The following is a 12,873-nucleotide window of genomic DNA, read 5'->3' on the forward strand; positions in this document are numbered from 1 at the left end:
GGTCATCCTGGAACAATGACACCAGCTAATTTTTGAGCTCAAAATTGCTTATTAAGAATTCCGGCAGAAAACTCAGGAAGCTGCAGTAACAAGCATTTATAAAAGCAAATCAAAGAAAAATAATATAATTTAAATGAACTTACTTTAATTGTAAGTGTAATTGGTTGATGATCTGCAGATATATTATATAGGTTAAATTGTGTGTTTTCATTTCTTAAGAATTCAGGTTTCAATATATAGCCACAGCCACCATTATCTGAAAATTTCCCAATTTGAAGATCCATTTGTACTCCAGGTGTTTGGAAATTTAAGGCCACTGTATAAAGATGAACATTTATAAATTGGTTAATTAGAAATTATTTAAATATTGACTTGTTCTTCAACATTGAAAGGATAAATTTATGACTCCAATAATCCAATGGACTGAAGGCCTGATATTACACACACACACACACACACACACACACACACACACACAGAGGGAGGGAGGGAGGGAGGAGAGAGAGAGAGAGAGAGAGAGAGAGAGAGAGAGAGCAAGCACACATAAATTCTTATTCTAATGGATACATTTTTTCCAGATATGCATCATTGGCTACAAACTAATGCAACTGCAGGCAGTACAGAAAAAAATGAAAATAAAAGAAGTTAAACCAATTCCAGTGCTTGTAATTGCACTATCTATTTTGTGAAAGAAGTTTCACGTATATTCATTTGCATAACGTATGTTTATGCAAGTTTTTGTTTGTTTTGTTTCTATCACTAGGGTTTGATCTGGGGCTTTGGGAACTGCTTTTTAACAGGCTCTACAGTCTATGGTCAGAAAATGTTTGAAAATCTCTATTCCAGGGAGCGAAACCCTGAAATTAACTAGCTTATCCTTGACTTAATCCATATAATCAGAAATGTAATTGAAAGAATTCATCTCTTGTACTTTTGGGACTGCATAGCTGGAGATTTTCTCCCGGTGGCTGCTGATTCCTCTGCTCGTGTAACATTCTTAAGGTTCATAGCATAACTCTCACAGCAGTCTCCACTGCTAAATCCTTTCTCAAATTCCAGTTCTTCAATAGCTTCATCTTGGATAGTGATAAGATAATAGCCAAGAGACATGGAGGGATGAGGGAACCCTTCAATTTTTGCTTGCTATCGAGTGGTCGATATGTTGAACAATCAACCAAACAAGCCATAATTTCAAAGTATAAAAACAAAAACAAAAGTTCAGCTAGCTGATGCAGAGGTGGGTATTCAGCAGGTTCTGACCAGTTCTGGAGAACCAGTAGCGGAAATTTTGAGTAGTTCGGAGAACCGGCAAATCCCACCGCTGACTGAAGATTTTACAGTATCCTTCCCCTGCCATGCCCACCACGCCACACCCACAGAACTGGTAGTAAAAAAAAGTTGAATCCCACCACTGAACTGATGGTATGATGGAAAATAAAAACTAAAACAAGCCGTGCAATGGAGTGACCAAAGTATTAGGCATGCCACATTTTCACATAGTGAATTATGTTAGGTGGAGCTGGCATGTCTGTCAAAGGAGCCACAAATCAAGGCCCTCAGAATGTTGCACATTAAAGATATCAGTAGAACAATTAATCAGTGGAACAGCTTGCCTCTAGAAGTTGTTGGTGCTCTATCACTGGAGGTTTTCTAGATAGAGACTAGACAGCCATTTGTCCAGAATATTATAGGGTTTCCTGTTTAAGCAGGGGTGTGAGGTTGACTAAAAGACCTCCAAGGTCTCTTCCAAATTTGCTGTTCAGTATTCTGTATGGACAACAGAGCAGGATAGTCTCAATCTGAGTGGGAAGTAAGGATGCCTTCTGGTTCTGACCAATGGAAAATGTAGAATTATTGCTGCCTATGATATTGAAGCTATAAATGCAATCTAATTGCATTTATTAGTACTAATTTGTAATCAACTACATTTCTATGATTTTCTTCACAAGGATTATTGCCATTTGGAATCAATTTCTATTTCCTATCTATATAGCTACATTTATGTTTTATTAAATAAACAATTTTCAGCCCACTTTTTTCTAATGAAGGGATTCTCAGATAATGATCCCTAAAATGCTGGAATGAATTTAGGCAACTGCATCTCAAATAAAGCTAATTTCATTGGTTTAGGGTTAGGCAAGAAATAAAATACTTTGAATAATTAAACTTAAGCTATGTATTAAATTAAAAAAATGATACAATTATACAATTTTACAAAATAAAATATTTCATTGGAAATAAATAACCCCCCTCCACTCTCCCAGTAAAATTTACACCATATTCTTAAAGAGAGAATGAGTATGCTTGCTTTGTCTAATTCCTAAAACCTGAGTTTCATTTTGAAAGAAGCCTTTGTCATTCACCAAGCTAAAAATTTCACTTTACTCAACAAAATTGGTAAGACATAATATCTAAGTATAATTTTCAAGAGAGTTGCACTTAGTTTTCATGCCATCCAGTCCATATTCAGAGAAGAATATTCAAAAACGGTCTGTGTGCAGAGATGAGTCCAAACTAGACTCCATCTGGTTTGACTTTTGCAGAAACATTCTAGAGCAGAGGTCTTCAAACTTGACAGCTTTAAGACTTGTGGACTACAACTCCCAGAATTCCTCCTCCAGTCATGTTAGCCTTGTTCTAGAGAGTAGGCACCATATTTCTGCCACAGAGCACATATAAAATCACCCTACAAATAGTAGGTAATCATTGGCCACCTGGGTCTAAGACACAAAAACATTCTACCAGGCAATTTGATTATAAAATGTCTTGGCTTTTAAATTTATTTTTAGAGTAGATGAATGCTACTTGCTCACTTAATAGTTCAGGGTAACCTATAATTAAAACAAGTTTCAAAACATTAAAGGAACAATAAAACAAAGCATTTTAAAATGGCTACTCAATTAAAAGAATGAAAAGAATGAAAAAGCCTGTTATGCCAATAGCAAAATCCTAAACTAGCAGTTCCTACCCTGTTTTTCCAACAATACGGCCTCCCCCAATAGGAAGTCCCAGCATATTTTATAGGCATGAAATGAAATTAAGCCCCTCCCCCCAAATTAAGGCCTATATTAAAACATGCGAAATGGGGGGGAATGGTGGGGAGTCTTGCCGTTAGGAAGTACTTTTGTTGCACACCCGGATATGGTGCTGCCTGTGTTGACCCGATACGAAGTGCCCCACCATCATCCAAGCTGTCGCCGCCCGCCCGAAGATGCAAGGGGGGGGGGGAATTAAGTCACCCCCGAAAAGATGGCCTAGCCATTTTTTCAGGGCTTAAAAAAAAATAAGACCCAGCCTTATTATATGAGAAACACGGTAGTAAATGGTTAGCACAAATTCCCCAATGCTGTTATATATGATATACTGAGGTATCCTTCTTAACACTCTTGGTACGTCATTCTACATCAGCTGTAATTTCTGAACCAAAGATGACATTAGCACCACATAAAGCACAAGACAATAATCCAAATATTAAATTATTAATGTGTGATTGTAGAGAATAATCTTAGAGATATTACTTAGAGATGGCTAAGATCTTTATGACAATAGGGAGTGAAACATAGTTTAAGCACACAACAGACATATAATATTTGGAAGTAACTCAGATAGACATCTCTCTAATTAAATTTCTTGCTGTAATATATAGGAGGAATTATACCACAATTAAACTTAGTAGATTATGTTATTATAACTATTCTCAGTCTTCCTGTGGAATTGGTTTTTTTTTTTTTTTTGGTTCTGATCTACCTAGCAAGGCTGTCAATGGTCTACAGTGCTGAAGCAGCAACATTCCCCTAAAAGACTGTGAGCCTTTATGATAGCATACATGACACACACAGATGCTATACAAAGCTGTGAGTTAAATCTACACGAAAGTTTATTTTCTGCTGGAAAATGATGAGGTAGAGACCTTTAACTTAACAAACAAACAAGATAGTTAGGTTCTACATGGCTCATAGAATATAGATTGCCTGCAACTGTTCTAAGATAATTGTCTAAAATGTCCAGAGTTGCTTGGTGAATGAATAGGTAGTTAAGTTGAATGAATAAGCAAATAAGCAAGCAAACAGACAGCCGAACAAACTCTTGTAAAGAGATTTAGAGAGGAATTTAACAACTTTTTCAGAAAACTTTTTCTTTTTCTATAATTTTTGAGAAGGCTTTCTATGTCTACATCTACCAGTAATTTTACTTATGAGAAATCAAATGGGGTATAACAAAAATCTATCAGAATGCTAATATTATGAAGCTCTTATGCTCTACTTGCATATCTGTGTATATATGTAACTATCACCAAAAGGCAATTAATCTTCAATGATCTTGTTTCAAAGAAACTGAACCCCAAATAAGCACTGTAGCCTCAGCCTTACTGCTCAGAAATGAAATGCCCATGAAATATACTGTATATTGACATATTATCCTGTATTCATGAACCATTATGTATTCATGAACCATTATCCATTATGTCATAACTTCTTGGTCTATTCAGATTAGTATTACACTAATAACCCGTTCTTCAGAAGTCTAAAACAGAAATGTTTTCCAGACCTTCATGAAATTGCTAACTATTAAGTCCTAGACTTTTCAATGCATAATATATGCTGTACCATTCCTTCCCCTTACCTAAACCTAACAGCACAACTAACCAGTTAATTATATCCAGAAATAAATTTTTAATCAAAATATAGGTAGTCCTTAACTTACTACAGTTCATTTAGTAACCATTCAAAGTTACCGTAGCACTGAAAAAAGTGACTTATGACAATTTTTCATACTTATGACCATTGTAGTATCCCCATGGTCATGTGATCAAAATTCAGACCCTTGGCAACTCATATTTATGATAGTTGCAGTGTCCTGAGGTCACATAATCACCTATTGCGAGCAAAGTCAAGGGGAAATCAGATTCATTTAATCATATTATTAACTTAACAACTGCAATAATTCACTTAACAACTGTCGCAAGAAAGGTTATAAAATGAGGCAAAATTCACTCAACAAATGTTTCACTTAGCAACAGAAACAATTGTGCTTGTAAGTTGAAGACTACCTGCACAGTAGTTCTCGCAATCGGCTGTAGACTTCTCTACTGGAAGAATGCTACTTGCACAGTTATTCATGTCTGCTATCCAGAATTCATCTGTGCTTTTTCATTTCTTTATAGCGGTGTGATGATATATGCAAAAAATAATTGCTACTGCCAAAGTGGTATGTGTTGTATTGTGTTGTGTTGTGAGGGAGTGGTAGTCTGGGTGCCACAATTTTCATAAAAGTAAGTATGATCTTCCAAATCTAATTTGTTTCAACCACATTATATATGCAGTCAATGTACAAGGCAGAAGAGGCTACAAAGTGAAGTGAAAAGCGAACTCTATGTAGCCTAGACAGAAGAGGAGAAATGCAAGAACAAAGGTAGATTCCTTTCTCTGCTCTACACATTTCTAAGAAAAGAATAAATCTGCACAGAGGAAGGTCAGCAAAGTTACTTTAAATATAGAACTCTTGCAACTTCATATAAGAATCTAAGAAATGCACACTTTAAAGCTTAGGTTGAAACAGATAAAGATTAATTATTGCCTGGAAGTTTCCTCTTAGGTAAAATATATGCACTACTCATGTTCTTTCAGAAGCACTGTCTGAAGACTCTAAAGGCAAATGAGAAAGCTATTCTAATTCCTGATATTACTTACTATATGAAGTTAGATTTTAGTGCTGGAATCCTCCAATAATCTCTAAAGAAAGAGAGGAAGCTCTACACTAGTTGTTGGAAGACCAATCACTCCATTCATACCACAATATGACCAGGGGTGGGATTAAAAAATCCCAGCAACTGGTTCGCTGCCCGGTTGCTGGGTGAGCATGGCCATGTTGGGTGTGGCCTACCAGAGCTTCCGGTTTCCAGCTCCCAGTGGGCCTCCAGAACCTGGAAGAGGCCGTTTTCATCTTCCTAAGGGTCCAGAGGCCACCCTTTGGCCTCTGATAGGGCAAAAACAGCCTCGCCCAGGCTTTGGAGGTCCACTGGAATCTGGAAACAGGCCCGTTTCATGACTTCCAGGAGGGCTGTTTTTCGCCCTCCCAAGGGTCTGGAGGCCTCTCCTGGGCCTCTGGGAGTGCGAAAACAGCCTTCCCCGGCCTCTGGAGGCCCTCCGGGAGCCAGAAACAGGCCCGTTTCCAGACTTCCAGAAGGCCCGTTTTTCCCCCTCCCGGAGCCTCCATGCAGACCCTGCACTGCATGGAGACTCCTGGGATTACTCCAAGGTCCCTCCCAAATCCATTATTCCATGTTTTACATCCACAGAGTTTCCCTCTTCCACATGCAGATTTCTTTCCTCCCTCCCTTTTTTGAATTTGTGTTAGTTATAAAAGAATGCTAGAAGACATGCTTATACTGAAAGGTAATTTAAATACATTTACATTACTATGCAATATGAAGAAAAATATAAGCAAAAGGTAATAATCTTAAAACACTTACCCATCTGACACCCAATGTTCCAAAATTCCTGAGGATTATAATTAGAAGAGTTGGTTCGAATTCCTCTAGGATATATTCTTGTGAGAAATCTGAGAGTATGTTGAACAAATTCATTTGCTATAAAAAGACGCATGTAATACTGCATTATCGAAAGGCATTAAGAATAGCCAGTTTTACAGAACAACTAAAATAACTTTATGGACATGTTCAAAACATTTTGATACCTATTATGAGCAGATTTAACAAAAATACTGGTGTGAAAATTTTGAATATTGGAAATATTGGTGTAAATCCAAATTACTACTTGATTTGCAACCTTCATTCCATGTTTTTGTATGTCAAGTATTATTTATATTTATAATTGTTTCTTCATTTTCCAAAATTAAACATTAATAATAAAATAATCTAAAATCTAAACATAATCAAGTGACACAATCAACTTAAAGGCATATCTACACCTGTGCATAAACACACATTGCATGAAGAAATATAATATGATCACTAAAAAGAAGACATTTATTCATCTCAGATACATGTTTTCATTTTATTAGATATTTCTAATTGATTACTGTATGATCCCTCTATGTGGTTACCATAACCAAAATATATAGGTCATCCAATCAATCAGAGACATTCCACATGCTGGATTCTTCAGACTATATGTATATATAATTATGTATAGTCATGTTTATTTGAAGAAGAAGCAACTAACAACTTGCTTTCAGTCCAGAGCATAGTCTAACAGTTCCTATTGTAGCTCTCTGACATTGTTATTTGCCTCAATGGGTGCTATACCATGCAAGCAACTTTACAACAACAGAAAACAATTTAGCAGGGATGATACTATCTCAGTAAGGAGCACAGCCTGGTTTGGACTCTTATGATGGTTTTTCCTCAAAATAAAATGCACCATTTTAACATGCTTTAAAAAAAAAAGTACAAAAGCATAAGGCAGTTTGCTTACAACATAGTACATTCTTCATCTGTATCAGCAGATTCTACTATGGAAGCAGTAGAAACAAAGCATCTACAGTATAATATCATGTGAAGTCTTATCTGTATTGCATGCCCAATGCTTTGGCTTTGGATCAGAAGAAAAAGTTAAAATAAATATTCTCAATCTGAGTTTAGAAGCACTTTAAGCAGGATTAGCAGCAAGCAGGTAATAATAACCTGCTTTTTAGGTATAAAAATTGGATAAGGGACTAGGCACAGAAACAGGCATAAGAAAAGACAACTCCCATATTTGAATTGTTTCCACTTTGAATTGGGCTGAAAAAACCCAATGGTCAGTGTATTGTTCAGTGCATCACATTAGTTGTGCACTAATAACCTATGTTTAATTATTTAAAATGAACAAAAATGGGCAAGAAACACTTATTTACTTCTTTCTTTCCATAGTTCAGCAGAGGCAAACTGTAGCAACCAATTAGGTACTATGAAGCAAATCTGCAGCAGAGAACTGAACGGAGACTAGAAACATTCCATGTCCTCCCAGCCTAGGGGAAATTGTTTAATAAAGCACATTATTGCTCTGATGCCTAAGCAAGGAAAAAACCCAACACCATCTATTTTATTGGTCTGAATGCCAAAAATTACCTTTCAGTTTTACCAGCTTTCGAGCTTTTGCCTCACCAATTGAATTAGTTTCATAAAAACGCTGGTTTTTTCTTGAATCTTCAAAGCTTGTAAATTTTTGAGATTTAGTATATATCACAAGTTCCGACAATGCCAAGGCAATCTTTATTTTCCTTATCTATTAGTAATGAGATAACAATTGAATAATTATTTAATTATCTTTTTACCATACTATCAACATCTATACAAGGATATCAGATACTTTTGGTTGACAATCCTTAAAGAGAAAAAAAATACTTCTATTAATATTGCCCCATCCTCCTAAAATAGACTTTAGCTTGGAACACTACAGAAGATTAGATTGTGAAATTGGATTTATTTGAATTCAATTTTCCATATCACACTCTCAATCCATTCCAACACAAAAACCCTGGAATCATTTAAAGCCCAACAATCAACTTGCTATAATCTTAAACAATTTAAGAAGCTCAATTAGTTAATCATAACAAAGGTTTACTGAAGTATTTATACAAAACTAGATATAGACTAAAAAAATCCTTATAAATGTAAATATAATAAGAGGCAGCCCTGCTTGAACTTAAAAGATAGCAGACATGCAGAAAGGGCGTTGGTACTTACCTGATACACCCGTTCTCTGTGAGCTGTGAAGAGCATCCAGAAGTGGGAGGTGCTTCAGTCTCTTCTGGAAAGGCTGGGATTAAAACTCCAGGACGCTCCTTCTCCTCCACGGGACACCTCCCCAGCGTCCCCCAGTTTTACGAAGACTGAGTGCCAAAGTCTGGAACTCATCACCTAATCTAGATCTCTGACCAGAAGGGAACCCCACCAGATAGAAAGAAATGGGTGGGGCTGGATGCTCTTCATAGCTCACAGAGAACGGGCGTATCAGGTAAGTACCAACGCCCTTTCTCCCATGAGCTGTTCAGAGCATCCAGAAGTGGGACATACCAAAGCTTGGCCTATCCTTAGGGAGGGACTCCGTCTGGATCAAAATCCACTCCTAATCTCTGTGGACCCTCTGCAGGAGTCCTCTGCCAAATGAAGCATCCGCTGAGGTGTAGACATCAATTTTATAATTTCTGACAAAGGGAGATGGTAAAGCCCAAGTTGCCGCTCTGCAGATTTCGTCTATGGAAGCCCTTGTGGCCCATGCTGCTGATGTTGCCGCACTCCTTGTCGAGTGGGCTGTAATGCCCTTAGGAACTGAGATGGACTGGCATTCGTAACTTTTAGCTATGGTGGCTCTCAACCATCTACCAATGGTCGTCGATGACACCTTGTGTCCTAAAGTGGATGGGTTGAAGGATAGGAATAGAGCCTCAGATTTTCAAAATGCCGCCGTGTGGTCTAGATAGATGCTCAACGCCCTTCGAATGTCAAGTCGATGCCATTGATGCTCCAGTCTATGAGATGGTTTCAGACAAAAATTTGGAAGCACCAACTCCTGCGCTCTGTGGAAGGCTGAATTTACTTTAGGGGTGAACGATGGATCCAATCTGAGACCCACACTGTCTGCATGAAACATGCACAGGTCCTTTCTCATCGACAATCCTGCTGATTCGGAAGTCCTCCTTGCTGATGTGATCGCAATTAAGAAGACCACCTTATATGTCAGGAATTTGAGACTAGTGGTTCTTAAAGGCTCGAACGGGCCATATGTAAGTGCGGTTAACACCTTGTTGAGCTCCCAAGTGGGATAGTGGTGAATTACAGGAGGTCATAAGTTTGCAGCACCCTTAAGAAAGCTGCAGACATGTGGATGGTGCGCTATGGAATGAAGGTCACCCCAGGATATCAATGAGGCTAAGGCCGCCACCTGTCTGAGTAAAGTATTTGGAGATAGGGCCTTGGTCAACCCCTCCTATAAAAAGTCCAATAATTGTCCTATTGATGGAACAGTTGGATCGATTTTAGACCCCCAGAACCAGCGACAGAAAGATGATCACGTAGCCTTGTATATATGATTTGTTGAGGACCTTCTGGATGCTTGTATGGTGGCAATGGCATCCTCTGAAATCTGTTGGGTCCTTAAACGGCTCCGCTCAACCTCCATACAGCTAGGCTGAGCCATTGTGGGTCCGGGTGAAGTACCGGCCCTTGCGAGAGGGAAACCCTCGACGGTGGAATTTTCCAAGGTGGTTGGCTCGACAGGTCCTGTAAGTCAGCGAACCATGTTCGCCTGGGCCAGTAAGGGGTGACCAATATCAATTCCACTCGTTCCTCCAAAAACTTTTGGTTCAACCTGGGTATTACAGGAAGTGGAGGAAACGCATATAGAAGTCCGGGAGGCCACTGACATCACAGGGCATTTTCGGCCTCCACCCCCTGAGTCGGGTACCTTGAAATATACCGGAGCAATTGGGCGTTGCCGGGAGAGGCAAATAGATCGATCACTGGTTGCCCAAACCTCCGCACTGCTTCCTGGAAGACAGACGGGTGTAGGCGCCACTCTGCCTGATCTATCGTGGCCCTGCTGAGCCAGTCCGCTTGTGTGTTTAAGGCCCCTGCTATGTGCTCTGCCTTGAGTGACAACAGATTGGCCTTGGCCCACTTGAACAACCTTGCTGTCTCCCGCATCAGAAGTTTGGAGTGGGTACCCCCCTGTCTGTTTATGTGGGCCTTGGTTGTGATATTGTCTGTCAAGACCAGAATGTGGTGTGATTGGAAAAGGGGTAGAAAACTGCGTAACACCAGATGAACTGCTCGCAGCTCCAACAGGTTGATGCTTTGTGATTGTTCGGAAATAGTCCAAATTCCCTGTGCAGTGTGGGATTGGAAGTGAGCTCCCCATCCTACCAGGCTGGCATCGGTTGTGATCGTTGCTCTGCAAGGTTCCTTGAAAGAACATCCCTTGTTTATCGTGTTTTCTGACCACCAGCGGAGCGATCGGAGAACATTGTGCGGTACCTTTATCCGGACATTGGAAGTGGCTCTTCCAGATCGTTGGAAAGGTAGCAGGAAACATTGCAGATCTCTAGAATGGAATCGAGCCCAAGGCACAATGGAAATAAAAGAAATCAGTTTCCCTGACAGTTGAGACAACTGCCAGGGAAACCCTCTTTAAGGCTCTGATCTCTCTGGCCAAAGACTGGATGCTATTCAGCCTGTCCTGAGAGAGAAAAACCTTGCCCTCCACAGTATCTATCACTGCCCCTAAATGAACTAACCTAGTTCAGGGGGTCAAATGGCTTTTATCCCAATTTATGGAAAAGCTGTGACCTTGAAGGGTCTCCAGAGTAATCTTGGTATCCAAATTTGCTTGATGTCTGGAAGATGACAAAATTAAAATATCATCCAGATAACATTGTAAACGAATAGATTTGATCCTGAGGAGGCAGCCAAAGCTGCCAGGACCTTGGTAAAGGTCCTACGGGCCGAAGCCAGACCGAATGGTAGGGCGATATATTCATAGTGCTCATCACAATAGCAAAATCTGAGATACTTGTAGTGAGCAGGTCTAATTGGTATATGTAGATAAGCCTCTGTCAGATCTATAGAGGTCAGGACATCATTCTCTCTGATGCTGAGCAGAATGGACTGGAGAGTAGTCATCTTGAATTTTCGATAAACCAATGATCTGTTCAAACGTTTGAGGTCCAGAATTGCCCTCCAACCCCCCGAACTCTTTGGAACCACAAACAATAGAGAGTAACAGCCTTGATCCTGTTGTTCAGATGGGACCTCTCTAATGACCCGAATATGCAGAAGATGATTGATAGCCTCAACGCTCTCTTAATGGGGTCCGTGGACCTAGGGCTCCTAATGAAAAAGTTCGGGGGAGGATTGAAACTCTAGCACCAAACCAAACCTAACACTGTCCCTGACCCACACATCAGAGGTGGAATTGTCCCATTGATCAGCAAACAATTTTAGCCACCCTCCAACGGGAGCTGCTGTCAAGGACTCACTTGGGGCAACAAAAAAATCACCCTCCAGTACCTCTGGGGTTTCTTCTGTTCTGGCCTGCCCGCTGACCTCTATTGGAAGATTCCAACCTATCCTGTCTAAAACTGGGCCTGTAGCCTGATGTTCTCTGCGATCTGGGAGCGTATGGGTCTTGATAGTAGGTCCGAAAGGAACCCCTTCAAAACGACTGGGGCGTTCTGTTTTCAGACCTCCAAAAAAGAGGGGGAAGCACTTTTTTCTTGTTCCTATTCTCAATAAGCAGAGGCTCTAAGACACTGCCAAATAATTTATCCCCCAATATTGGGGCTGATGCCAGCTTGCATTTATGCTTGGTATCCGCCTGCCAGTGTCTGAGCCATAGCAGTCTCCGTGCTGATATGTGAGATGCTATGGCTCTAGACGAGAATTTGACTGCATTATATGTGGCGTCGGCAGAGAATTCTGCCGCTGCAATAATCTTAGCAATGTCCTGGTGGGCTCTGACATTTGACGCCGGCAATATATCCCTCAAGTGGAAGAGCCATCATAGGGAGGACCGTGTGAAAAAAGACGCAGCTGTAGCTGCCCTAATGGCCCGGGCGTCAGAAACGTGCGCCCTACGGAGTACCAACTCTGCTCTCTTTTCCTCCGGTCTCAGGGCTTCCTCGGCCTCGTTGGGAAAAGTTGAAGAAGAAGCCAGTGCCACAATAGGCTCATCCACCTCCAGCGTTTTGAGAAAATTTGTAAACTCTGGTGCTAAATTATAATATCGTTTATCGTACCCTGTTGGGGCTGGGTAGGATGCTGCTGATGCCCATTGATTTTGTACTAAATCAGCAAACATACGAGGGACAGGAATAGTTTCTGTCTCATTAGCCGGTTGTGAGAATATTAGATCTTCGGGTTCGTCCTGAGAC

At 40.1% G+C, this 12,873-nt stretch overlaps 1 protein-coding gene and 1 pseudogene across 1 annotated transcript in view; both read right to left on the reverse strand.

The window, feature by feature from the left end:
- LOC113425670 (1-phosphatidylinositol 4,5-bisphosphate phosphodiesterase zeta-1-like) overlaps positions 1–12,873 on the reverse strand; it is a 43,799-nt gene that overhangs the window by 8,077 nt on the left and 22,849 nt on the right. The window contains exons 8-10 of the mRNA XM_087969073.1: positions 8,072–8,228; positions 6,473–6,589; positions 144–316 (exon numbers count right to left, since the gene is read on the reverse strand). Coding sequence (XP_087825199.1) covers positions 144–316; positions 6,473–6,589; positions 8,072–8,228 — 447 coding nt within the window. The remainder of the gene's footprint in view (positions 1–143; positions 317–6,472; positions 6,590–8,071; positions 8,229–12,873) is intronic.
- LOC148130244 (lamina-associated polypeptide 2-like) overlaps positions 12,156–12,873 on the reverse strand; it is a 945-nt pseudogene continuing 227 nt past the window's right edge.

This window comes from Notechis scutatus, chromosome 6 (assembly GCF_049901735.1).
Source record: "Notechis scutatus isolate UNSWTSFEM ecotype Mainland chromosome 6, rNotScu1.2, whole genome shotgun sequence".
Classification (NCBI taxonomy): Eukaryota; Metazoa; Chordata; class Lepidosauria; order Squamata; family Elapidae; genus Notechis; species Notechis scutatus.